The 27,373-nt window shown below is 38.5% G+C and overlaps 3 protein-coding genes and 1 pseudogene across 4 annotated transcripts; 2 read left to right on the top strand and 2 right to left on the bottom strand.

The window, feature by feature from the left end:
* Nucleotides 1-914: 914 nt before the first annotated feature.
* LOC135588156 (uncharacterized) lies at nucleotides 915-10,402 on the bottom strand (annotated as a pseudogene).
* Nucleotides 10,403-11,255: 853 nt separating this feature from the next.
* Nucleotides 11,256-12,667, top strand: LOC135589169 (transcription factor bHLH106-like). Its single transcript, XM_065081463.1, has 2 exons — nucleotides 11,256-11,555; nucleotides 11,889-12,667. The coding sequence occupies exons 1-2, from the start codon at nucleotides 11,292-11,294 to the stop codon at nucleotides 12,351-12,353; spliced, it is 729 nt and encodes a 242-aa protein (XP_064937535.1). The 5' UTR covers nucleotides 11,256-11,291; the 3' UTR covers nucleotides 12,354-12,667.
* Nucleotides 12,668-13,940: 1,273 nt separating this feature from the next.
* On the bottom strand, nucleotides 13,941-17,011 carry LOC135588153 (G2/mitotic-specific cyclin S13-7-like). 2 transcript variants are annotated; one of them, XM_065080146.1, is made up of 10 exons: nucleotides 16,874-17,011; nucleotides 15,878-15,986; nucleotides 15,758-15,793; nucleotides 15,606-15,657; nucleotides 15,343-15,531; nucleotides 15,139-15,264; nucleotides 14,814-15,062; nucleotides 14,588-14,746; nucleotides 14,334-14,512; nucleotides 13,941-14,259 (listed from the first exon to the last, which is right to left on the bottom strand). In XM_065080146.1, exons 1-10 carry the CDS (start codon nucleotides 16,935-16,937, stop codon nucleotides 14,097-14,099), a joined length of 1,326 nt encoding a protein of 441 aa, XP_064936218.1. In that variant the 5' UTR covers nucleotides 16,938-17,011; the 3' UTR covers nucleotides 13,941-14,096. The 2 variants fall into 2 exon arrangements, with proteins under 2 accessions (XP_064936218.1, XP_064936219.1); XM_065080147.1 differs by lacking the exon at nucleotides 15,758-15,793.
* Nucleotides 17,012-22,146: 5,135 nt separating this feature from the next.
* On the top strand, nucleotides 22,147-27,144 carry LOC135588155 (proteasome subunit alpha type-3-like). Its single transcript, XM_065080148.1, has 10 exons — nucleotides 22,147-22,373; nucleotides 22,524-22,563; nucleotides 22,645-22,728; nucleotides 23,646-23,719; nucleotides 23,824-23,910; nucleotides 24,031-24,115; nucleotides 24,427-24,473; nucleotides 24,657-24,722; nucleotides 25,840-25,930; nucleotides 26,894-27,144. Exons 1-10 carry the CDS (start codon nucleotides 22,270-22,272, stop codon nucleotides 26,963-26,965), a joined length of 750 nt encoding a protein of 249 aa, XP_064936220.1. The 5' UTR covers nucleotides 22,147-22,269; the 3' UTR covers nucleotides 26,966-27,144.
* The last annotated feature ends 229 nt before the right edge of the window (nucleotides 27,145-27,373 follow it).

The raw sequence follows: 27,373 nt of genomic DNA, 5'->3' as shown, positions 1-27,373 counted from the left end.
CTCTTTTTGTACGAAGGATTAACGGATAGTCAGTCAGCATTCTAATGAGTTATTTAAGAGAGAGAGAGAGATGAAGCGTTAATTAACATTGTTTGGTGCAACAAATTGGATGTCACAAGAAAATTTAGAGAGAGAGAGAGAGAGTGTGGTGGGACCTTTCTGGTACAACTAATCATGTAGTGAAAGAGGTTCAAATATATATTATTTGCCAAAGCAATCAATGGAGATGGCGTCGGATCGACATTTCTGGTACAACTAACCCAACCAAGTATAATTAAAATATACGTTCGCATGTCCTGCGGCTCCCTTCCTCGCATTAAATGAAGCACGTGCATGGATGTAGTAGTACTATATAAAGCACATTCGACAGAGCCATTTTGAAGTCTAATCATTTATATCAAAGTCGTAAAATTTTAACTATTTAGGATTGTCGTATAGATCCTTTCCCGTTTTCGACCTTTCTTAGGTCTCATTTTACCTCCTTCAATTCCTGTAATAAATCACTATACCTGTTTTGTTAATGATAAAAAAAAATATTTATCTCCAATAATAACTCCATACGTAGCATCCAAATTAACAAAGTAATCAAATCACCCAACATGCCATATTGCTTGAAACCCAAACAAAAATTATTCTTCTAATAATTTCTGTATACGGAATAAAAAGTCAATTATTATAAACAAACACAATCATGATTTATGAGATCTATCCCTTACTTATTATCTATTTTATTTTCAAAGTAGTAACTTAAACGTCGAATCGAATGTATCAAGTCAGAAATCCTATACAACTCAAATGAGACCAAAGGCTCATAGTGCAAGTTAGATCAAGATCAAATTAGGCTCGTTAGTGTGCCACCAATGTCATCCCATACCAGGTTAAGCATCTAAATTGTAAAATAAGGAGAAGAAAAAGAAGACAAACATTTCCATAACTTCATTGAAGTTCAAGTTTGGCATCCAAGTTCACTGATGACATTGTGGAACATTTATTTCATGTACATTAAACAAGTTGACAATTTCTTCCATTTAGGTATAAGCAGATCGATTATCTCAACTGAACCCCTATATTAGGGGAGGTAACCAATGGTTGATAACATAACATAGCAAATGGGTGCTCTTACTGCCATCTGACATTAAATCTTGGAGGCATCTGCAGTGACTCTGCTCAATGCAGTGGCAGATTTTGATCCGGACCGACGTCCCAAATGCTTGCAGATGAAGTCCCCAGCAGCCATGAGCTTGCCCAAATCCACGTTGGTTTTGATGCCGAGGCCATTAAGCATGTATACTACGTCTTCGGTAGCCACGTTCCCTGAAGCTCCCTTGGCGTAGGGGCATCCACCCAGGCCAGCCACAGATGAGTCGACTACACTGATCCCCATCTGTTCGTAGGAATGAAATCAGATGAAGATCAAACAGACGTTTGGATTTAGATCCATGCTTGACATGGATCGGAGTTTGCTTACTTGTAGAGCGACCAAAATGTTTGAGAGCGCTTGGCCGTAAGTATCATGAAAATGGACTGCAAGCTTGTCTACTGGAATGAGAGACATTACAGCTTTGAGCATCGGAATCACAGTCCCTATTAGGAAGAAAAAAAATTAATGTCAGAGTGGCATCCAGCAGCAAGTACCACTTTGTTGTAATCCTAGAGCAGGTATCATAACATGTTTAATTGTTCCTGTTGATGAAATACTATGTTGATAACACGGTTCTGTAAAAGCCAAAATGGACAGTAGTAGCTGTTAATTCTTGGGCAGCATATACTATAAATACAGATACCGTATGTGGTAGAAATGGACGAATCCTACCTGGAGTACCGACTCCGATGGTATCACCAAGTGAGATTTCAGAACAGCCCATGTCATAAAGCTTTTTAGCCACATATGCCACCTTTTCTGGAGGCACTGTTCCTTCTACAGGACACCCCATGGCACAAGACACATACCTACCAATTAATATTGCTAACATCAGATCAGACGTGTTATACCAAATAACAATGCTGCAAATGCCAACAAAGGATCTAAATTTATTGTCCATGATTTCAAAAATCAAAACATTGATTAATAAGATTTTATGCATTACAACATTACATATGCCACCAAAAAAAGATCTAAATTGTAGGTGCATATATTTAACGAATAAGATGTTTTAGCACAATGATAAGAATCTGCATAGTGAAGTTCGAAGTTAGCATCAGTCATCCAGGGTTATAGGCATTATTGGCAACCCTTAACTTTAATATACTCTCCAAAGCAACTAACCCTGCCCTAGGCCCAACTAATTGCAATCAGCTACATGGATCCTTCCTGTCATTTTGTCTATCTGGGCAATGTCCTTCAGTCTCCATATGTTCTCATTGAGAGGACTAGTTTCATCCAAGAACAAAATAATGCTTATCATTTTGGGCTAGCCACTATATCCAACAAGAGAATTTTCACAAGAAATTTTTTTATTGGTTAAAAGCTGTTGTGTGAAGCAGGTTCACTAATCCAGAAATAAACTGACAACACATACTAGAGTGAAATAAAAGAAAATCAAACTCTAAAATTAACAATCTATAGTCTATCAAGAACTAGCATAACTTTAATCTGAATAAGTTGCAGGTCTGAGAAATAGATGACCGCTGCTCTAGCTTACAAATACTCAGATATCATTAATAATACAACTGATGCAACAAGGAATATGGTCCATAGCACCTCATGTTATAGTGTCAGAAATACTAATGTTACAAAATTCCATGTCTACTAGTGTTCCTGGACTCTTTGCGTCTCTAAACTCTGCAGCATGCTCTGCACATTCACAGGGTTCACAGAGTTGTAACTCCCTTGGTCATTATGTTATCTGTACCTCTCCCAATAACTGTACAAGTGTATGGTTATTATACAATTTATATTCATTTCTTATTGGATATAGAATTAGTGTCATGCCTATATGTCCATGACACGTCATAACTCCTCACCCGTTAGAATAGTAAGGGTAAAAGGAAGTGTCATCAAGTGAACCAAGTACGTCCATAAATTTGATGACAATCTTGTGGTCTCTAACTTTTGCTGAGACTTAAAAATGTTAGCAAATTCATGCAAAATCTTGGAGTAAATTTTAATTGGAGCTATACACAGAACACACGACACTCGAAAGATCTCTTTTGCCAAAACTTTTGAGGAAATTATGAAAAACCTGCAAGCAAGCTATTGACACTCGAAAGATCTCTTTTGCCATTACTTTGGAGGAAATTATGAAAAACCTGCAAGCAAGCTATTGACAGCCAATTACTCAACCAAGATTCCCAATTGAGTGGGTTTTTCTCCAAAGTATGTGCCAGACCAGATTATGAAGATTCCAGATTGCTCTTGGATGCCAAAAAAAAAACAAGAGACTATTAGTTGGGAACTGAGCAAAGAAAAGTTAATTTGATAGTTTTTCTCCTTTCTTATGTTTTCTCTACAAGAGAAAGATCAAAGGTTCTTCACTTGACATGTCAAGGTGAGTTTGAATGCCTGTGGCTTATTTACCTCCTTCCTTTCCAATTCAGGAATAATGAGAAAGATGGCTTCCAAACTTATTAAGGTCTTCCAAAATGAAAAATATTATCTTTGCTAGGGATAGCAAACAAAAGAGAAGTAGATGTGAAAAGAACAATGAAATTAGATGAGAAGAGAGCATAAAACCAGGAAAACAATTTCTTCTCATGAACAAACATGCAGGCCATTAAATTGTAAGTGCATATTTTATGTTTTAGACAATTTCCTTCCCTCAGAATTCTTTATTTAAAAAAAACCCTCCTTTCATTAAACTTATTTTGCATCCCACTATTCAATTCAAGTAACTTTTAATGGGATACCACCAATTAGAGGAGAAGTTCCAAAATTTATGCCAATTTTAATATTTTTGCTGACAAAAGTTTATCTCTTATACAAGGCAAGAAATAGATCACAAACATTACTTTTAATATTGGGAAGCCAAACAAAGAAATTTTGCCTACCATTTATTGCTAAAATCTGCTGCTATAATGAGTCAATTAAGCCTTAACTAATGGCTGAAATAAACTTAAATGACCGATTTCCATCAACTCAATGAAACTTAACCAAATTATTATTATTTTATTTATACTGCAATTTCAGGCCTTCAGCTGAACCTATTTGAAGCTTGAATTTGATGCATTTGAACTCAGGCCTCTTTATTATGCTCACTGTTGGTTCACGTAAGAAATATCTTTGACTGGTGCTGCATCATTATTTTTTAACTTCTCTTTCTTCCTCTGATCCTCTTTCTCTCACCTCCTACCACAGCCTGTCCTATGAACCTCCTCTATTACACATCAAATAGGGAGGTTAGACTAACTGAAGATTCCGCCAGCTGTTGGGGAACTGAGTCTTGGATGGATGCCCCATATTGTGCGATATATTGGGGCATCTAAGAGAAAAGTACAGGACTTTTGATTCCCATAACCCTACTCAACATTGTAGATTGCTTATTCTGTTGCCTCTCTTTTATTCTTCTAGGTTAACATTTTAGCCCTGCTAATAAAAAAGGGCCTCTCATTGCTCAAATCCTCTCTCCTTTCATGACTTGATCTCTTTCCCACACTGTCCCTACAATTTCTTTGTTCCATCTATTATATTTCACAACTTGAGATGATTTTACAATATTAATTGTGCTGTCACTGAAATAGAGGTTGTTTGAGCTAAAACCCATTTGACTAAACATAATAAAGATGTAAAAAAATAACATTCTAGAAAGGTAATTCAAGTGAATACTACAGAACCTTTGTTTAATAAACTGAAAGCTATCACTCTTAAAAATATGAAAATATGCTACTATAAGTTAGTAGGAGCATCATACCCACGAACAGGTATTGCGAGTCCTTTTGCAGCAACAACAACTTCATGATAACGAGTAAGGCTCTCTTCAATGGTGCAATTGATGTTCGACTTAGAAAAGGACTCAGAAGCTGATGCAAATATGACAACTTCCTTGGCGCCAGATGCAATAGCTGCTTCAAAACCCTGCATATTTCATATGTAATTATCAACTATTGCCTCTTGCTTTGATGAATACATGCTACTTCAGATTGTCAAAATAAGACTTGATCTATGAAACTTACTTTGAGATTTGGAGTTAAGACAGGAAACTTGACACCATGCACAACATGAATGGCTTGCATGACATCCTTTGCATCTGCTAGCTATAATAAAATCCAAAATCAATTAAATAATATTACAAGGATTACATCTATAAACTGGCTCCAGATAGATGCACAAATTTCATATTCATCACAACACTTTGAGTTTTACAATTTTATAGTTGAGAATTACATATACTATTAAAATGATTATTCTCCTTTACAGATCTCACTAAAGCTAAATGTATTGAACAGTGCAGCATTGTTCATTATGAATTATAGGACATGGTTTATTGCATTCTTTCTTCTGGTTGTGAAAGAGTATGCAACTTTATAATATGCCAACGAACTGTACATGAAAGAACATATAGGTACCATTGTGGAATCTTCAATTATGTTCTTAAGTTCTTGAAAGATTATTGGGAGAACAACCAAACTAAAAAACCAAATTTCTATGCTAATATGGACTATTTAATGATGAGAGAATAAATCCATATTACCTGTGGTACCCACTTTGGAGAGACAAAACTTGTGGCCTCGATAACAGATAATCCAGAGGAAACCAACTTCTGTATCAATTGAACCTTTATAGCTGCAGGTATAGTGAGCTTTTCATTTTGTAAACCATCTCTAGGTCCAACTTCTACTATCTTCACAAATTTTGGCATAAATCCAACGAACTGCAAATAACACGTTAACTAATTCAAAATTATTTGGTTCACCTAATTGGACAAGCATAGCAATCAAGCATCAGCATGAAACAAATAAATCAGAATTTCATATCTAGTTAGTGAAATGGCCAATACTCATCAAAACTAAAAAGAAAAAAATCATAAAAAATACCAAATAAGTTGCAAAATGTAATTTTGCTTATGAATCATATTGCTGTTCTGACCAGGATGTACTTGTCTGATAGATTTTGTAACTGGATCAGCACTTAAATCATGACCATAAATAGTGACTCAAGCCCAAGCAATTTGATTTCTAGTTTATTACAAAGTTCACCTATTTGATGTAATGTAGGTTCTCATCAAATATATAATTTTCATGGTTATTTTAGTTGATATTAGCATTTCAACTTTAGTGTGTTACTTTTAGTAGACAAGATTAAGCAAACAGTAAAACACAGTAGAAGTGTGTAAATTTGGTCTTAGAAACTAACACAATGTCATACAATTTAGAGGCTTAGTTTAGCTTAAAACCTGTCACAATGAATTTAATAAATAGACAAAGTGAATCTTCCTCTCTTCCCTTTAAGTTTTAACTGCATGTTCTTTAACGTTTATGAAAGACCTAAATATCCAACTGGCACTACTGTTTTACATCGCAGATTCATTGCATAATAGGACAAACCCCACCTTTTAATTATTCAACAGAGGAGTAGAAAGTCACTTCAATATAAAAATATGTATTCAGGTAGCACGTAAGACCCTAAAGAACCTTATAATGTGTGGTGCACCACACGGTTCATATGGATATATTCTATAAAATTGTCCAACACTACTGCCAACCAAGACATGGAGCAAAACACTAAAAACCATCAAGCTTTTTGATGTTGGAATGGAGTAAAACTATCAATATAAGCACCTTGCTTGCAACACCTCCTATTTCCATGTCATTGCAAGAGGACTTATATTGAGGATCATGTAGATGCTGTGAATCACAAACACTGGTGAATATAAACTGGCTCTTATCAGTGTGTAGCATATTCCAGATTAACAGATCTCTGGAAAATATATCCCTTGGCTGTCTTCTCCAATCATATTCTTCACTGAAAGGAGAAAAGATATATGAATAATTTTAGTAATCAATCAGAGAGAACAATAATGGAGTAATGACTTTAGCAAAAAAATATATGAATGATTTTAGAAATCAATCAAGAGACAACTATAAAGACATAACTTTTATCACATTAATATATAATTTCTAAAATCCATGATTCTTTTCTAAATCCTACCAAAAGTTATCTCTAGAAACCATATCATAACTTTATTAAAATCATATGCAACTCTCTTGGTGCATCTACATTACATAAATTATCCATGAATAAAACAAGTGCCACAAATAGCAACTACCAAACTATAATTCAACTGAATGAGATAATAACACATAATACAAGCTTGTTGATTGTGATTGACCTGAGCCTAACAATACAAGGTATGGTCAAGCTAGACAAGCACATATCAGCAATAAGCCCACATTGAACATTATAATATACTTCATATCCAATCATGACTCATGCACCAAAAACCATATCTTAGTGGGATAAGGAGAAAAGAAATGAAAAGAGATAAAAACAAAATGGTACTGAAAAGGAAGGATACAGTTACTGATTGAACTGATATATACCAGTGGGAATTTATAGGTCTGATCAAGGATTGGTGCCGGACCATATAAGTTGTACCAGTTAGTATTTATTCTTTTATTATTTTTTCAATGATACCGAGAGGTGAAAAATCAGTATACCACCTAGTGTACTGGCACTATGCCGGTCCAAATGTGTGAAAACCAGTATTTGACCAAGGTTTAAAACCTTGCTACAAAGTATAAATAAAAGAAAATAAATTAAGGGAGAAAGAAGATTTTAACTTAAAGCAATGCCATAAACAAAAATCTTTACAAAACATAAGCAGGATGATGAACATTCACTTTACTAGGATTGTTAATTACAAACTTTGGCTCGAGTAACACATACGTGCAGCTGTTCAATGAACTGCACATTCTTCCTTTGGTTAAGCAATTGCTCGTCTCCATTTCATCAACCCTGTGCCTGCAAGCACTGGAACTGCAATGTTGAATCCTACCCATAACACTCAATTTTGGTATGTTGTCAAAACCCATCACTGTTCTATGCTTGACATTTTTGAAGTGGATGGAAAACTCGCAATGGGAGCAAATGTCAATGAGAAGAAACTAGTCCAGCGCCCAAACTTAAAGAAAATGTTCTGTATCAGCATTATATCAAAAGCAGTGCACGGCAATCTGATGCACTTCAGAGAAAAGTAACATACTTAGTACCTGTATCATTGTAAACAGATCAAATTAGAAGTAACAAACTATGCAGTAAAAATCTATAGCAATCCATCAAGTACTACCCTGTAACATCGAACTAAATACAAAATATTTGGGAATATCAATATTATGCAAGTGTAAAGCATTTAAAAGTTATGTTGATACTATCAGTACAGTTGTCAAAAACAGAAAAAACTAACTTTGTAAGCCATCCACATTATCATACTAAAGAAGACTAATATTGCTTCAATATTTACATTTCAGAGTATGTAATAATTCATTATTTTATGAGTCAACAGGTTGCATCATGTATCTCATCTTAATTGTTAGCTGAAGATAGCACCAGCTGGGGATACAATGAGAGGTTATTGTTCAAGGATGTTTGGACATGTTCAGAGAAGACCATTAAGTCCATGACAGGAAAAATAAGTCGATCCAAATACCAATTGCTAAGAAAGGAAGTAGAAGATCACAGTTCAAAGATAGTGAGAGAAGATATGATGGACTTGGAATTTGAGGACATCAATCTAGTATAGATAAGTGGCACAGAGAAGATCAGCATAACCAACTGCAACTAGTTATCACCAGAGATTGTTTTAGTTCATGAGAAGATTTTCACAGCCCTAACAATCAATTGTCAAATTCATCTTTCTGGATGACTTGTGGTGTCAACAGATGCAAATCTTATCTCCAAATGATTTATGGGAGACTTTTTTCAAGGAATTAATATCTATAGACAAATTAACCTATTGTATACAATAATCAATTAATCAATAGAATTGCCATCTCAACACGACAGTAGTGAAGTACAAGTTAAAGATACTAACTGAGACATGGGATTGGACTTGCGGCAAACCGCTGTTAAATATGGGATAAGTGACTGTATGACCTTTTAGTACTTTTCACATCTAACGATAATAATGATTGATCAACAAGTATGAACTATATAACTTCCTTTTAGTATAAATCAAGTGCAATGTAACATGTCATAATCAGCCTCATAGCAAGTTACAAGTTCAAAAAATGTTGAACAAAAGGAGAAAAGATAACAGAAACACCAACCAGTGAGATTTATAAGAAAAGGTTCTGAACATTCGAAAGAAAGATCTAACATACAATGGAAAGTAGTGAATATATTCCTGACAACACACGTAGAAGAAAGGATCTAAAAGAGCCCTTCAAATTTCTTGATTCCTTGATTGAAAACTCCTCCTTTTCAAGTGAGTTCCATATATATCTCTAGCACAGTATTCCGGCATTTAAACCAAATTTCAGAGGACTGATAGGATAGTCCAGGACATTTGCCAAGAGCTTAACAAGTGTACTTGCTACTGCTATTCATGATATGATTCAATAAAGCTACTGAAAGGGCAGAGACGTCACAATATGCATAAGTAGGATGTAAATGGTATAGTGACTCAAGTAATCTTTCAAAAAATTGCCCCTTGGCAATGCTAGAGTCTTCATATTAGCAGCAAATCATGAATAACCTACTTTGAAGAGTCTAAAAGATTCAAGACAGGCTATACCAACTGCATTGCCACGAGGAGAAAAGTCTAGTGGAGAAAACATCATTGCTATATGAGGCTAATCTTGTGACGTAATAAGAGCGCATTTGATATTCCCTGTTGTTATTGGTTGCAACTCCTCCTCGCAAAAAGCCAGAACTACAGGAAAACAAAATTTTCTTGTGTCATCACAAGTATAAGATCATCGACAAGGCTGTGAGAACTTCATCATCCTGCCCTCGGCTAGGCTAGTCTACCCTTTCCAAATCCTAACGCGCAGAGAGTTTCATGAATCCAGCTAAACAAAGAATGATCGTACAACAAGGATTAATTCGGCGATTGAATCAGGTTTACCAATTCTCAATTATCAATTGATTACAACACGCAACACCAACACAATCATTATACTCGAATGAAAAAGTCAAACAGAAACAGTATGCCCGATTCACGGTATTTTGACTAAAGAGATGAGGAAAGACACCTGAAACGAAGACGGCAAGCAAACCTGAGGAGCGATCAGGAATTCCTCCGCTTCCTAATTCCAGTCACCATCGGATACAATAAGAGTTCTTTGATTCGGAGCGAAGCGATCGAGTATAAATGACAGGGAAATGGAAAGAAGGGGTCGGTTGGGAGAGGAGAGATTTGAGCGATCGAGTTGGCTCAGCGTCGCCGTTCGCTTCGCCTCTCCTCCTCCGCAAACAAAACCGGGTGTCGAGTTCGGTGGGGGTGAGAGAAGACCGAACGCGCCGGCAACCGCGCGCGTTGGTAATAACGTATCGGGGAAGACCTATTTAAGCGCTAAAAATTCATCAAATCTCAGCCGTTGATCTCATCGACTCGGACGTAGGATGTTGAGTGCCGAGGTTTCTTTTTGCGAGGCACGGATGATCACCACGTGTAAGTCAGAATATGGTGGGCCGTGTGATTTGGTAGCGTTTCCCATTTCATTGCTTAGCGGATCACGTCCATTTCTCGACCCGTTTAAATCGCATTTCCTTTTCTTTTACTCTTAGTCATATTTGAGATTGGATTTAATTGACGTCTTTGTAGCAAGTACATAACACTATGTTCTCTTCCTTTTGAGGCCTCGAGAGAACAGAGCAGTGGAGAGTCATCATCTTGATAGGAGTCATAGCATAGCTTTCCATACGTCTCAAGTCTCGTACATGTCATTTCCTATATATCACTCTTTTCCATAATGGACAAATACAAGCATCTCAAAAGTGTGACTTCCTTTTGCATGTATACCTGCAGATGATCGGCCCATGTCAGCTCCAAAACCATACTGAAGTCAATTCACTGGTGTGTGCAGAGGGATTAGCTGATAAGTGCAGCAGCAAAAATGGAGTTAGTGCAAGTCCCGGTTTCTCTCTCCTCTTGTCTTGAGAACATGGAAAGATTTGCTACACACCTCAAGAGTTACTGCATGCCACCTCTACCCATGCATGTCAGTGGACCATTGCTTTTCCCAAGAGCTTCTACAGAATGATGCAGACAGCTAACCTTTCCTCTCTCTCTCTCGCGTGGCAGCTCCTTTAATCTTTGATGCGCGATAAACACGGCAAAGTGGAATCCAGGAGTCCGACCACTTATATATTTCGCCTATGAGGAGAATGAGTTCTGATCTGTAGAGCTCGGGACATGTACCCAACGCTGTCGGCGAGCCGAGGAGGGAGAGATCAGGCGGCGATGTCGAACGGTTTGCCTGCATACTTTGTGTCCTCGTTTTACCCTCACATGGAGATGGAGATGGAGATGGAGATGAGCGGTGACGCCATCGACGCCACGCCCATGGATCGAGCACTGGCCGCGACCAGGAACCACAGGGAGGCCGAGAGGCGACGAAGGGAGAGGATCAAGTCCCACCTCGACCGTCTCCGATCTATTCTTGCCTGTGACCCGAAGGTCCTGCTCTCAAGTTGTTCTACTACTTGCCTGCTTCGAGTTTGGCTTTGCTTCGGTTTGTCAGTTTGGTGAAGAGATCAGGTTAGGGTTTGTGATTGTTGGAGTGTTTGTTCTTCCCAAGAAGAAATGACAGGATTAGGGTTAGGGAAACTTCTTCTTCTTCTTCTTCTTCTTCACTGCGCTAGATCGAATCCGTCGCTGATCGGGAGACTAGGGTTAGGGTTGGGAAGAAGCGTCATACCAGAAAGTAGATATGATTTCTAGGGTTGCTTTTAGGGTTAGGCTTTTCTTTCCCCTCCGTTTAAGCTTCAACTCCTCTCATGTCCTCCGCAGACAGATAAAGCATCACTGTTGGCGAAGGTCGTCGAGCGCATGAAAGATCTGAAGCAACGAACCGAAGAGATCGCCGACACGCAGTTCTTCCCCACCGAAACCGACGAGATCGTTGTGCTCCCGTCCTCCGCCCCCATCAGCGGCCAGAGATCGACGTTCGAGGCTTCCTTGTGCTGCGAGGACAGGTCGGATCTCCTGCCGGAGCTGATCGAGACCCTGCGGTCGCTCCACCTCAAGACTCTGCGGGCTGAGATCGCGACGCTGGGCGGGAGGGTGCGCAACGTCCTCATCCTCGCCAAGGACGAAGAGGCGTACGAGGACGCAGACGACGACGACGACGAGGACGACGACGACGGTGACTCCGGCGGCGCCTTCCTGAGGGACGCTCTCAAGGCTCTCGTGGACCGGTCGCTCCCCGCCGAGCGTTGCAAAAGGCGGCGGCTCGTCGACCGGAATCCGTCCTAAGGGTTCCCCAGCCGTCTCTCCTTGTGGTTGGTATGCAGCTTCCGCTTTCTTCGTGGTGGCTTAAGGCTTGGTGTGAATGCTTAGGGTTGCATGCAATATTGTAAGAAGAAATGAATTTAACTTGTTACTACAATAACAGCGTGGAGATGAAGCGTGCAGTAATCGTTAATTGTATAACCATGGGGAATGGAAGATGGAAGATAGTATATAGTTTATGCACTTCTCTAGCAGTGTGAAATGGTCATAGTCTTGATGTTAGTACTCCTATTCTACCATAACACTTGCGCAAATGACCATTAGGTTTACAACATGCATGTAATGTTGTCGCTTCTCACTTTCTGAACTCTGATCTAAAGCTCTTATTTGGTGTTTGGCATGACGAGTTTTGTGATTTCAGAAAGTTTCTTCTTCTGAAACTTGTAAAAATTGCTCTTATTGAACATCTTCTTAAAGTTTTGTTGCTGAAAACAATTGTGAAGTGGTGTAAAACAAGGAGATTATTTTTATTATTTGTGTTCCTAGGAAACCATGAACAATGTCAAACATGCCCTAGTTGGCAACTTTATGAGGAACAATGAGAATTGACCAGGAGCTGCAGCTTCCAAGTGGGCCTCCTGAGATCTCTGAGACACATACAGTTTCCTCGTTGAACCAAACTTTGACAGGCTTGGATTACAAGCTAAACAGGTCTTGTCAAGTGTTGTGAGCTTGAAGACAGAAGCTTAAGCAATCCTGTACATCAGCTGTTGATCCATCATGAGTCTTTTCGATGCTAATAAGCAGGCAAAGCAAGCCACAAACCTCGGTGTTTCGTTCGCTTTGTTGCTTTCTCAGGACCCGAGGTGGGATGCTGCTGATGCTGCTGCTCGATTGACCATCGTAACAAGTAAAGATGGTCGCAGCTTTTCTAGTTTTCTGTGGGAAAGATGAGTAGAGGCATGCAGCTTTAACCTCTCGTCCTCATGAAGGCCTACATCTCTCTCTCTCTCTCTCTCTCTCGCGTGTGCTGCTGCTGCTTTGCGCTCCATGTAGCCAGGGGGGCGGAGGGACCACTGGGTTTCGCCACTTGCAGCGCGCCTGCTCGCGCGTGCCGGAGCGCTGTCAGAACCCGCAATCATTTGAGGGAATGCTTATGAGCTTGCGCTGCCGCCTGTTCGTGTGCCCCCAAAGAAGAGAGCACCCATCGCTTCTTCCTCACGAGTGTTTGTCTTTTTGGGGCGGGGGGTTGAGAACAGCTGACATGCATGCGCGCTGGAGAGCAATGATCGACTGTGCTTGTGCTTGGGGGGGGTGAAAAGAAGAGAGAACAAAGATGCCATGATGGAGTAGGGGAGCTGTGGTGGTGGTTTGTCGGCTACAGTGTGGGCCAACCAGAGTGGGTAAAGCTGCACTGTCTGCCCGTGGCTTTGCGCTGTGTCTTATGCTGGTTTGCTCCTTCCGCCTTCCTTCTCCTGACACACTCCGACTTCATGGCCGTCGATGCTCGACGTATGCGCGAGTGCAGTGTTACTACTGCCGTCTACCCTTCCCCATACAGCCAAAACAACAAACACCTTGCGATCGAACTGGGTTACTTTCGCATTCAGATGATAACCATAGTTTTCATGCTATATACACACACACCATCAAGTTTGCGTTCTACAGCTTCAACCACACCACACTCACAGACATTTGCCTATTCACAGAAAGCAATACTTCACGAAGAGCATGAACATACACGAGAGATAATGCTATAATCTCCGATCACTTCCATGAAGAAGAAGCTTTCAACTCCTCCAATAATGTTGTTGCCGGTGGATGCAGCGCCACCGCTCCAAGTTGCTCACGCGCATACTTCTTGTACACAATCTTGAGCTTGCTCTCAGGAGCCAACGAATGGGAGTCAACCAGAATTCCTGTGCAGTCCCTGCATCATCATCTTGCTCAGTTACGCAGGTCATAACTCTACTGGTCAATGAGCAATCTTAACCAGTCACGTACAGCAGTTCTTGCTCGGAGAAGCCTGTGTGGCGCACAAGCCTTTCGGTCCACAGAGGAGTCCTCTTGACAGTGCACCGGGCCGCATAGACCGCGGACGCAGCCACCATGGATGGGCAGTACCTCAACATCGAGTACTGCGTCAGAGCCAACTCGGAGAAGAAGAACGTCAGGTGCTCCACCTGCATTGTGATCACATGAAATCGTGCCATGAACACGACCTGAGGTTTTCAGTCGACCAGATCATGAAGTCTCACCTCCTTGTCGCATGATGCAGCCTTCAGAAATCTCACGAGGAAGACGTATGCAGTTGGCACAGTCAAGTTCCACTCGAGCTTGTTCAGGATACCTTTCTCCATTCCAAGAATCTGCTCTCTGGTATAGGCCCTGTCTGATATGCAAATGAAATCGTTGACCTGCAACCAGATTCCGAGTTCAGCCGACAATGCCTCGACAGCAATTGACACAATCTAATTTACTCGCCTCCGGTGCCCATATCTCCTCGTACTTGCTCGCTATGAGCATGGCGGAGACCCCGACAAGCTGCAACTCCCTCCTCAAGACCGTCTCCATGGAGAGGTACCGATCGATTATATGGAACGTCAGGTAGAGTGTCTCAGGCATCAGCTCGAATTTGTGGTGCACTTCAATCAACCAGTCGGCAAGAATAGCTCTCATCTTCGCGTTGATCTCCACCTGGGAGTCCATGTAGCCGTGAGGCCTGCTGTAGTGCTGCATCCACGATGGAAAGAAACACCATTACTACAGATAAAGATTCAAGGAAACAGAGAGACAACATTCGAACTACCTCAGCAGATTTGTAGAATTTGTAGATATCCTCGACATAATCCACGACGGCCAATTCATCCTCCTTATCGGCTTCATCAATGTCATCAACTACCTCCTTCGGCTTATCAGTGAGTCCACAAGCAACCTTACAGAACAGAAGACAACAAGTATTCAATGTTACAGCTCACCTGCAAACCACAGCAAGCGCATGTTCGTCAAGTACCTTGCTTCTAGCTGTGAGCACAGATGAAAGTGTGGTAACTTTCTTTCTCGAGGATTTGGTGAAGGAACCACTGCTCGCAGATGTTTGCATTAATTCTTCATTCGCTACCTCAGTGTCAGCAGTGGCCTTGGTAACTGGTTTTGTGCCAACTCTACCAACTGCTGCATTAGCCGGAATAGCTACAGGTTTCTGCGATTGCAATCATTTAGATTATGTTGTAAGAGAAGATCTAAGAAAACAGGGGTCAAAAGGGATCATCATACCTTATTAGCAGCAGGGGCTTGTGCATTCGCAAGAAGTTGAGCACCAAAACTTCTGCAATAAAATGATCGATAAAAGACGATTCTTGCAATAAATGGGGAAGAAAGAACTGCAAACACGTTCACGAAGAATGGATCGTGTTGATTGAGACTACCTAGTGATGGGACGGTTTATATGGGGCTCCGGCTTCCTGATGAGATGAATGCATTGTAGTATGTTATCAAAAGAATGAATCGTGGGTTGGAGGAGGAAGATAAAGCATTGCTGCTCTTACCCTTCAGCAACTCGGATGTTGACCAGATTGCCAATGTCTCCCAGCGCTCGGCGGCTCTTTGCATCCGCCGCATTGACATTCTTCTGCTTCCCCACAGGCACAGCTCCACCTAACAATAAATTGAAGAAATATTTAGGTCAAATTCTTGGTTCCATATGCACACAATCAAGAAGATAAGAACAAAGAACTCCTCAGAATTCTTCAGATCGAGAAAATTCAGGGAAAAGAAAAAAGAGAAAAGATCTTTTGAACAGAGAACTTCAAGAAATGATTCACGAAAGCAAAAGGGAAGCTTTTGTCGGAGGATGACAACAAGAAATCAGCAAAACGATTTGTGGTGGCAACATGGTGCTCGTCAGTGTGCTTCCAGATCAAGAAAATTTACGAAAAAGAAAAGGATATGATTTTTTCGAACAGAGAACATCAAGAAATGATTCACGAAGGCAATTGGGAAGCTTTTATCTCATGAAAACCACCAGAAATCAGCAAAAAGATTTGTGTGGCAGCAATGAACTTGTTTAGAAAAAATGCTTCTAGATCAAGAAAAAGGTAGTCTTAAAATCAAGAAAATTTACGAAAAAGGAAAGGAAAAGCTTTTTTCGAACAGAGAGCTTGAAGAAATTATTCAAGGCAAATTAGAAGTTTTTTATCTCATGAAAACAACCAGAAATTAGCAAAAAAAGATTTGCGAGGCATAAAAAATAAGGAAAACATATGAAACGGGAATTAAATGATGGCATCTTAAGACCTAATGTAATTAATAGAGATTAAAACCCACGGCAGAGCCGATTCAGTACCGAGAAGCAAAACCACCGAAACAAACTATTTACGAGATACCAACATCATTAGAAGAGCAGAAGCAGAACAGAGTTGATCGAAGACAGACCATAAGACCTAAACAAGAAGGAAAACTGAAAAGAAAAGCCCCAAAACACAAATCAATAACAGGGTGTCCTAGGAGACAGAAGCAGTCATCGTGGCTAAGCCCGTAGGTACCTCTCTGCTGCTCAGAGACCACGGTCTGCCTCCTGGAAGCCATGTCTTCCTCCCTTCCGATCATGGATTCCAGCCCTCAAGAGAGAAGAAGAAGAAGAAGAAATGACCTCGAGCTCGTTCTCCCCTCTCGATCGCTCTTCCTTTAGGCTTCGGTATATTTGGTGCAGGGTTAAAAGAACAGAGACGAGTTGAAAAGAAAGTCCCAACTTCCAACGGTCAAATTTTTTCGAACTCGCAACGGTCCGATCTTGGAGATCCTACGGCTGAGAAGGTGCACCGCCCAATAACGAGCCGTCGGATGAAGTAACAAAAGATAATATTATTAACGATTGTTTAAAAAATAAAAAATAAAAAAAAAACATCGTAGGATGGGAACATGAAAAATTAAAATTAGAAAATTACTAATTACAATCCCCTCTTTAATATTTACTATATTATTTTTTTTAATTTTAAATTATCCCATCGTAAATGGAGTAGACTTAAATATCATTTTTTTTCCTTCTCGTGCTTCTCTTTCTTTTTTTTCTTGGAGGATAGGAGGGGGTAACAATTGATAATGGTATTGATAGAGTGCATCGAAGAGTATTGGCATCGGTAACGAGCATCCGATGATGATCGATGATAACATCGAAGGGAGAATGGGGTAATGTCGGTGTTGACATTGGTATGGAGTATGGGATTATGGTGAAGAAATAAAAAAAAATATTTTATTATTTTTAAGGGGTTATTAATCATAAAAAGAGACTATGAACAATAAATTTCTAAAATTATAATAATTAAAAACGATTTTCTAGAAGAAAAAAAAGCTCTCTTTGGACTTTTCCCAAAAGGTGCCTCAAGTTTTTAATTTTTTTTTCATGAAGATTACTATTTACAATCCTCTCTTTACTATTTGCATCTCCCTTTTAAAATTTTTTAATATTTTTAGACCATCCCTTTTATAAATATATGTAAATATTCTCTTCTCCTCGTCCTCCTCTTCTCTTTTTTTTTTTGTCCTCGTTCCCCTCCTCCTCCTTGTTTGTTGCTATTTTTTTCCCCCTCTTATTCTTCTTCCTCCTTGGAGGATAGTTTCAAGGAAGAAGGGGGTGGGGTCGACAACATCGAGTGATGTCAATGACAAGCAACTTCAGCATCGAGAGGCATCGACGACGAGCAACATTAACATCGACATTGATAATTAGTGATATTCATAATGAGCAAGGTTGGCGATGGCGACATCGATAAGGAGTGACATGTTATCGAGAAGAAAAAAAGATAAAATAAGTAATAATAGGATTATAATATTTTATTATTTTTTAGGATTTATCAATAGTAAAAAGAGGATGATGAATAGTAAATTGTTAAAATTATAATAATTAAATATGATTTGCTAGAAAAGATCCATATTTTTCATAACGTGCCCTTAGTTTTTAGTTTTCTTATTGAGATTACTATTTACAATTTTCTCTTTATTATTTACATTTTTATTTTAAAAATTATTAACAATTTTAAACTCCTTCCTCTCCTCTTTTTCTCACTCTTCCTTCTCTTTTTCCTTTTCTTCTTTCTCCGCAAGGATGGCAACGAGGGGATGATGAATAGGGTTAGATAGTATCAATATCAGATATTGGCGGTTATAATGAGTAATGTTAACGATGGTGAGTAACGTTGATGGAGAGCTATCATGGAATAATGCAAATAAGGTGTTCGATGTCTTGTGCATGATAGTTTTTTATTCTTGTTTTCTATTATTTTTTATTTTGTGTTTTCTTGTATACAACATATTCGAGGCAAAAAAAAAAAAAACTATCAACCTTATTTTTATTTGTTGTCAGTATCTTTGTTTTGTGTTTTTATCATATAACACTTGTAAATGTTTATGATTGTGTGACATAAGGGGGAAAATGGTCTAAAATAGTAACATTCTCATATGCCACAAACTGATTTATAGCTAACAACCTAGCATTTCGAAACATCAATCATTTCAACACCTTTGAACCCCTTAGGTGACACAAGGGTAGATGAGGCTTTAGGTATATATTTGAGGGGTGATCATATTTAGTGTGCTCGCTTTCTGTTCAATAAAAGTGCTAGTTGAACATTGAGCCTACATCTACCTTCAGAGTTCCCTTGTGTGTACTTATTCAGCTTGTTTTCAAGATCTTTTCATATTTAACAAAAATCGATTCGCTTTCTGACTCAAAGAACAAAGGCGCTTCGATAAGACATGGACCAAGAGGGAACATCCCAAAGTCCGGCAAATGCCTTTTATATGATGGAAAAGTAAAGTAAAAATCTTCTGGTACTAGTAGGTAGTGTTCGAGTAGTAATGATTCATCGTCGAGACCTCACATAGGAGTTGTGTGTTTGTTGAACACATTATAAGGTGAAGTTCGATAGAAGCTTGAGTAAAGGCCAAAGAAGATACTCTTTAAGGTCGAGTTTGTTAGAGTCAAGCAATGATAGATGATCACCACAATGATCTTGCATGGGGGTGATGTAATTGTTGAATGCACTACCAAAATTAAGTGGGGGAGTAATATAAAGTAATGACGAAAGAGGTGAAAGGCACATGACAAATTGCTGATGTTCTTAGACATTAAACTGAATGGGAAGGTGACTCGTGCATTGGTGGACATAGGAGCTATACATAATTTCATAGCAAATTGAGAGGCAAAGCGATTTGAATTGAAGTTAGCATATGGCCCAAGTCGCATGAAAATAATCAATTCGAAGGCAAAACCTATTTCAAGATTGGCAAAGGGAGTTGACATCAAGTTTGGAGATTGGAGCATGAGCACCAACTTTTGATAAACAGTGACTCTCCATACATAATGACACTTTTGAAAAGAGCGTTGAAGGACATACATATACTCTTAGTTATATAAGTGATGAAAAAATTGAGGTATGAAGACTTAGACTTATCCCACAACCATATAGTTGGAGTCAGAAGGCCTTAATGCAGGACGAGGATCCATCAAGATAGATGCACTTGAAGAATATACTGATATGCTAATAACTTGCCAAAGCCCTTTCTATGAAAGTGCAAGGTGGAATGATAATTTTAACTCAAGAGTTAAAAATCTAATTAATCATCTACATTGGGCATCATTTTCGAAGTGGGAGAATCTATAGAACCTCTCAAACAAGTTGCTGGACGACGAACTATTCCAAAGCTTATTTTTACTTATAAGTATCCTAGTGCTTTTGAGAGGCAAAACTGGGTGAGTGAACATCAATGCCAAGTGAACAACCAAAGAATCAAAGTTGGTAGAGATGCTACAACATCTGATTGGCGGAAGATCAAGAGTGAAATTCTTCATAAGTAGAAGTAGTTAATTAATCAAGGCAATACATTATAATGACTTTGAGTCTATGGAGGTCTCGACTACCTAAGAACTTAGTCGAGAAAGAGTTAGACTAAAAGCCATAAATATTAGGAAGATGAGGCATGATACTACCGTGATGAGTCTTGACCAAACTTATGCTCTAAGAGAGAGAGAGCACAATTCCAACTATAAATAAGGCATGGACAATTCCAAAAGCTGGCCAAAGTTATTGTATAAGTGCTCTACAAGGATGAAACCAACCTTAGGATCAAGCAACACTTACAATACTCAAGAAGTGCGATAGTAAAGAGTGGGCGAAGTTGAGTAAGTAGCTTAAAACAAGGGACACAACCCAAGGAATTTGGGTGAATCCATTTTAAGTAATCGAATTTTCCTCACCTATACAATGAAGCTCTACAATAATTGAAAGTTCCTTCAAATGGAATATGGTATTAGCAAATTCTATTTTAAGTAAAGCCACATACTCTTCAAGTTCTACAATATATCATTAGCGAAGCTCCAACTAACAACATTTAAGCTTTTGCAGGGTGACACCTCCAAGGGGCTTGAACGCAAGTATAAAGGCTATTCTCTTGTCGATAAGCAACAAGTGTTCCAACTCAACAAACTTTCCCAACTAAGCGCTTAGCAACGAGTTACAACAAATTGGATGGATCAAAGTTAATAACTCAACATAAGCTCAAAAATAAGTTGCGACTAAGGATGATCAATTTTTAAATTCAACGAGAGTATTAAAGAAATAAGTAGGAGAGAATATCATGGAGCAATGCAACAAGGTGTTCAACACTTGTTCATGATGATTTTTAGTTTTTATTTACTATTTTTGTATGTTTTTGGTGTTTTCTTATATACAACATGTTAGGGGTAGAAATCACTATTATTAGTCTCATTTTTATTTATTATTAGTGTTTTTGTTTTGTGTTTTTATTATATAATACTCAAAAATATTTCGTGATGCCATGCAAAGTGGCCCAAAGCAGCATCGTTGTCATGTGACATGGGCTGATTTTTGGCTAACGACCTAAGAGTGAGAAACTTCAATCGTCTTAGTACCTTAGAAACCCTTGAATGACACCGAGATGGAAGAGGCTTTTGATATATATTTAAGAGGTGATATAACATCTTTAGTGTGCTTGCTTTCTATTTAACAAAAGTGCTAGGTGAACATTAGGTTTGCATCTACCTTTGGAGTCCCCTTTATATGCACTCATTCAGCTTGTTTTCGAGACCCTTTCGTGCCTAACAAAGATTGGTTGTTTTATGTTATTTGTGATCCCAATTATTTTTTCATTTTTGTATATGATGATGATAAATTACTTGCTTCATATTCTTAAACTTTTCTTTGATGTGCAGATTCTTTATGGACTACACAAGGTTAAGGTTACCTTTGTTGGCGAGTATCGCTTGGGTATCGTATGTCTTAGGCAATTCTAACTAAGGATGTGATATAGTAGAGTCAACAGTGAATGACATTGACAACAATAACAATGGGTCATCATATGAGCATCAACGATAGAGGTAGTAAGCGGAGAAGCAATTGAGGGGATAGTGAGCGACGTTCACAGCAAGTGAAAAACTAGGTGTACCTTATAAGAAAATCTAAAAAAAAAAGAGAAAATCACCTAATAATTAACTATGAGACAAACACTAATTGTGAATTAAAATATATCTAATTATTGGTCACACAAGCAGATAAATGTATTTTCATATTGGATCCATGTAGGATCCGGATCCGAGTTTGATATGCTCATGGATGAAAAGTAAGAATCCAGCACTGCCATTTCGGATTGGGCATCGGATCCATGCAGATCCAGATTCGGATCCATATATGATTCAGTGATATCAACGGATCGACATTTTGGAAACTTCGGGTCGGGTTCGGTTCAATTTGGATCCGCTAACATCCTTGGCCTTTCTCCAACTTGAGGCGCAAGAAACCCTTCGTCCCCAACTTTGGTATATGGTATTACTGAACCCCCCTCTTCTGTGCTTCTCGCTCGCTCGCTCGCTGTGTTGATTCCATCCGATTCGAGGACGTAACGATCGTAGGAGGAGCGAAGCACGATGAGCAGCATCGGCACCGGCTACGATCTCTCCGTCACCACCTTTTCCCCCGATGGGAGGGTCTTCCAGATCGAGTACGCCGCCAAGGCTGTCGACAACAGCGGGTCCGTTTTGATCCCACGCCCCGCCTTCTACCTCTCTCGGGATCTTTGTTCCCGATGCTGCCGGTTTTGTGCTTTTGTTGTATTGTTTTCGGTGTCTGTTTGACCTAAACTTTGGATTGTTGTTTTTGCCCCGTTTGTTGGACATTACAGGACCGTCATTGGGATCAAATGCAAGGACGGGATCGTGATGGTATGGGTTCTGTGAACTGGGATTCTCCTCTTTTCTTGTTTATGTGTCGGTGGTTGAAGCTTTCTGGTCGGTGGAAATTAGGGTGTGGAGAAGCTGATCTCGTCGAAGATGATGTTGGCGGGATCTAACCGGAGAATACATGCTGTTCACCGCCATTCTGGCATGGTAAGCTTGCACAGATCGATAAATTATGTCATTTGAGGTGGATTTCTCATTCTATTCTGGCTCTGTGGATTAGAATTCCTTCTTCAATTGTGGGCTTATGGAGGTCGCAGTAATTACATTAACTTGGTACGATCTGATCAATCATATTGGTGTCAAACTGTGGAATTTAGATGGAACTGTTTTGTTTGAATTTTATGGTTCGTGCAATTCCATGAGTAAAAGAAGAATAGGTTCCAACCATGGTATTTATTTTCTCTTATTAACTTGAATTGATGTAATTTACTCCAGTACCATTTGGGTTAGACTGGACTTTACACATTAGATTAATCATCATTTGGGGCAAGGAAGAGGTTAGAAACTAAGACTCCTATAAGAAGGTTATGCAAACATCATCTGCTTATTGAGAGTAGAAAATGTTATGATGCATAACTTGGCGGCAACACACTTTGTTGATGTCATTATCAAGCACCTGCACATAATTTAGGGAAATGATCATACTTTTATGAATGTCTAATGTCACCCATTTATGTTAATGACTATTTATCTATCTCGAACATGAGCTCTTTTTATGAGGAAATCAGTGGGAAAATGTCATTTGAATATCACCATGTGATCATGTTTAAGCAGACTATAGAGCTTTTAAAATTGAACTACACGATTGGTAAAATGCCTATACATTCTTTTGATATATATATGCATGCATACATACATGTAAAATGCCTATACATACATATATATATATATATATACACACACACACACACATATACATACATATTTATCTATTTATTTATTTGTGACACTATGGGATTCCTTACGTACTAACAGAATGTAACCGATTCTTTCAAACTTTCAATGGTGGTATTCGTTTGTGACAGTTCAATTCTTAGTTCAAAGGCTGACTCATGTAAACACAGGCTGTGGCAGGCTTAGCTGCTGATGGCAGACAAATCGTTGCACGAGCAAAGTCCGAAGCAACCAGTTATGAGAGGTCAGTAATCTTGAGATATTGAAGCAGATAGCTTTTTTACTTGCCTCACTTTTTTCCTAAATGACCTAGTGTGACATGCTATTGTATTATTGTATCATGTGAAGAGTATATGGTGAACCTATACCTGTCAAGGAACTTGCAGATCGTGTTGCCAGTTATGTTCATCTTTGTACACTCTATTGGTGGCTCAGGTAAGATTGCAGAATCTTGCACATATTGGTACTTATTTCTGAGGATTATTTGTAAGTTGTCATTGTTTATTTCCGTTTATTGTTTCAACTTTGATTGAGGAGAATGATTTCTTGTTGCAGGCCTTTTGGCAGTGGGATTATTCTTGGTGGTTATGACAGAGATGGACCTCAGCTTTACATGATTGAGCCATCTGGAGTATCATATGTGAGTTCTCAAATTCTTATACAAGCACCTGTACTTAAAATAGAATAGGAATTTGTTTTCTAGCAGCTCGTCTAAATACTGTACATGACTAAGTATAAGTAGAGTAATGGAAGCTTTGGTGAAGTTAATGTTGATTGTGGATGAATTGGTTGGATGTTTGTAGTTGTCTATTTCTGAGAATGCATATGAATGCCTTCCCTGTGTTTGAGCAGTACAAATAGTAAGCTTGGCTGTTATCTTAGCGCTGTTTTACTTTTTTCAAATTTCTTCAAGTATCTGGAATTTATGCTTGTTTAATGTGAACCATCTAGAGGTATTTTGGTGCTGCAATTGGGAAGGGAAGACAAGCTGCCAAGACGTAAGTTGAATGATTATACATATATGATTTATTTATTTATTTTACTTGCAACTCATGTGACAAATCTTCATCAACTGACACAAAATAAACTTTCTTATAATTAATGTGCGAACTCAACTTTTCTTCACTGGTCTTTTGTCTTTCTATATTTTGAACCTAATATTTCTAATTATTGTTCCACAGGGAGATAGAGAAGCTGAAGCTGTCTGAGATGACCTGTAAGGAGGGAATCATTGAAGTTGCCAAGATGTAAGAAGTTTGATGATTCGTTCTGCTTTCTTTTATAATTGTTAACTAATGAAGTGTCATATTTACTCATGTTGCAAATATTTTCACCCATAGTAGAGAATTAGCCGTGATAACAATTTATTGGTAGTTAAAATTTGCAACACTAGGCTATATTGGGTGCATCTCCAACTAATTGATGTCATGAAGACCATTATACAGTATGTGTTGCCTTCTCTCATCTCATTAGTCACACAAAATTATCTTTTACAAGTTTGCATTTTCTCACTAGGTCATCTGCTCCATTATTTGGAATTACTTGTACGATGTATATTGTTTGCTCTGCTTAGTGCAGCATTATGTATCATTAGTTTGTATATAGTAGTATTTCATTGTATTCAAATGTTATAATTGTATTCATGCCCATGCTGTCAAGTCTTTTTGGAGTGCACTGAGAAAACTCCTCTAGGGAAACAAAGGAAAGTACAAGTTTTCATGCCTTGGCCAAATCCTAACACAGGGTTGTTGTACATGCGTGAGTGTTTTAGTGTGCTATTAAAATCCTGGGCCATATAGTGCATCGAACCCACAATTTTGGAGGCTGAAAGAAGGGTCCTAGTGTGAGTCATTAGTTAGGGATGACACTTCAGATGGTTTTGTAATGCAAAATGTGTGCTTTCCTGTGGTCATTAATCTGGCTGATGAGATTAAATTATAAGTGAATCAGAATAAAACAATATCGACATTCACTGATAGCATTTGACAAAACATCAAGGTTTAACGTACCGACACATATCTCTCAGTATGGGTGATACATCGGTACACCCAGTGTATCGTGTGTCGGTATGTTTGGTACAGCTCGGTACATGACTGGTCGGTATACCGGTACAGATCGGTAATGCGATCCATGCAAAGCATATTTATTCTTTGCTTGTTTCTTTTCCAGTTTTTCTTGTTCTGTGGTTTTTGAATCTGATTCTTTTGATACTTTAGGATTTGAGAAGAAGTTTTATGATTATTAAATCTTGCAGCTTAATGTTTTAAATGAGGGCTTTGAAGTTCAATATATGCATCTATGTATAGTTTTTTGGAACTTTACAACTTGACATTTGCACTTTCTTTTCGTTGTTCCTACATGCAGAATTTATGGAGTGCATGACGAGGCAAAAGATAAAGCATTTGAGTTAGAAATGAGCTGGATCTGTGATGAATCTAACCGCCAACATCAGAAGGTGATTGTTGTTTACTTTCGACTGGTCTACATGATAGATAATACATTATGATCTTTGTGATTCAATTGCTGCTTTGTGGTGGCTATCTTTTAATATCATTAGTTTCACCACAAACTTTCCTAAATTTAAAGGTAATACTGTTCCTGCTTTATTATTTCCTTAGAAATGCAAATTTTGAGATAATTTCATAATCTTCTTCTCTGATGTGTGGATGGATCGGAATCAGATTGTCAGGTGTTATTCTGATGTCTCCTATTCTTGAGATATAAGATGTCTAGCCTGCTTGGCTGCATAAGTGGTCCTTCTATATGTTAACTTGGTCTACGTGGATCTTTCGCTGTTATTTATCTGTGCTGTCTAAAAGAGGCAAATGATGACATTAACAGCAAACTTGGTCCAAGTGATGTCTCAATGTAATGATTTCTTTAACTAAATTAGTTCTCATTTCACAGATCCATTTTTCATTTTTTAGCTTGTTTAAATGTTGTTGCCATCTGCTGGTTTGGGTTTACTAGCCAGTTGCTATCACTTGTGTGCTGTCATAAATTTTGAATTTTTTGCCTTTATTTGACACCATAATTCCACAAAGTTACCATGAATAATTCCATAAAATCTCTGTTTACAGTTACTTCTTAAGAAGGGATATGTTTGTACAATTCTAATTTATAATGTCTTCTGAACAATTCAATCTTGGTCAACACATCTAGTCTGATAAAATCTTGTTTGCAGTTCTCAAAAGCCAAAAAAGGAACCCTTGGTAGGAGTTTCTTTGAGTTCTCATGCCTGTTCTTCCCTTTGCTTTATTTTTTTTCACATCACGCCTATCACGTGAGAATTGCCACATAAACCTCTTGTTTTTTGCTATCTCCCTTTGATTTGATGGGGTCAAAGAAAAAAGAAAAAGAAAAAAGACATGGCAAATCTTTGCTATTCTCAAACTATGCAATTTTTTTCCAATCACAGGTTCCAGATGATCTATTGGAGGAAGCCAAGACAGCCGCGAAAGCTGCACTGGAGGAGATGGATGCAGATTAGAGGCACTAAATAAACTTTCAGTATTTTATAGGTTGAATTTAAATGATGTCTCACCCTATTTTTCTGACATTGAGTGATCCTAGTTGTTGCAGAGGGTCGATGGGGAAAGCTGTGTTCTTTGTAAGTGAATACATTTTGCATTGACAGAAAAATCTCAACCTTGTTCTTTGTGTTTTGAATTCTCAATAGCATGCTTGGTTGAATCTTGGATGCATGCTTGCTTACCGCAGTTGAATATTGTATCATGTTGTACAGAATGTTAATGGTTAGAATTTATTAACTCTGGGATTTATTCGGGTGATTCAATTCTAGCTGGTTAATGTTAATCATGTTTCGTCCTTCCTGTTCCAGCATAGTGTGGCTTTAAGTATTTCTTTAGCTTCTAAAATATATTAGAAAAACATGCAA

The sequence above is a fragment of the Musa acuminata genome, chromosome BXJ1-8, assembly GCF_036884655.1.
Source record: "Musa acuminata AAA Group cultivar baxijiao chromosome BXJ1-8, Cavendish_Baxijiao_AAA, whole genome shotgun sequence".
Lineage (NCBI taxonomy): Eukaryota > Viridiplantae > Streptophyta > Magnoliopsida > Zingiberales > Musaceae > Musa > Musa acuminata.
Note: the sequence above shows the minus strand (reverse complement) of the source record. Positions and strands in the feature narration are given on the sequence as shown.

What these genes read in the sequence shown, in the direction of transcription:
- LOC135589169 (XM_065081463.1), top strand. Translation starts at nt 11,292, where the DNA reads ATGTACCCAACGCTGTCGGCGAGCCGAGGAGGGAGAGATCAGGCGGCG. An exon ending in TTCTTGCCTGTGACCCGAAG is followed by an intron (nt 11,556 to 11,888) that starts GTCCTGCTCTCA and finishes TGTCCTCCGCAG; the next exon opens with ACAGATAAAGCATCACTGTT.
- LOC135588153 (XM_065080146.1), bottom strand. Translation starts at nt 16,937, where the DNA reads ATGATCGGAAGGGAGGAAGACATGGCTTCCAGGAGGCAGACCGTGGTC. An exon ending in ATAAACCGTCCCATCACTAG is followed by an intron (nt 15,658 to 15,757) that starts GTAGTCTCAATC and finishes ATTTTATTGCAG; the next exon opens with AAGTTTTGGTGCTCAACTTC. An exon ending in TTCTCCGAGCAAGAACTGCT is followed by an intron (nt 14,260 to 14,333) that starts GTACGTGACTGG and finishes ATGATGATGCAG; the next exon opens with GGACTGCACAGGAATTCTGG.
- LOC135588155 (XM_065080148.1), top strand. Translation starts at nt 22,270, where the DNA reads ATGAGCAGCATCGGCACCGGCTACGATCTCTCCGTCACCACCTTTTCC. An exon ending in AAGGCTGTCGACAACAGCGG is followed by an intron (nt 22,374 to 22,523) that starts GTCCGTTTTGAT and finishes TGGACATTACAG; the next exon opens with GACCGTCATTGGGATCAAAT. An exon ending in ACACTCTATTGGTGGCTCAG is followed by an intron (nt 23,911 to 24,030) that starts GTAAGATTGCAG and finishes TTCTTGTTGCAG; the next exon opens with GCCTTTTGGCAGTGGGATTA.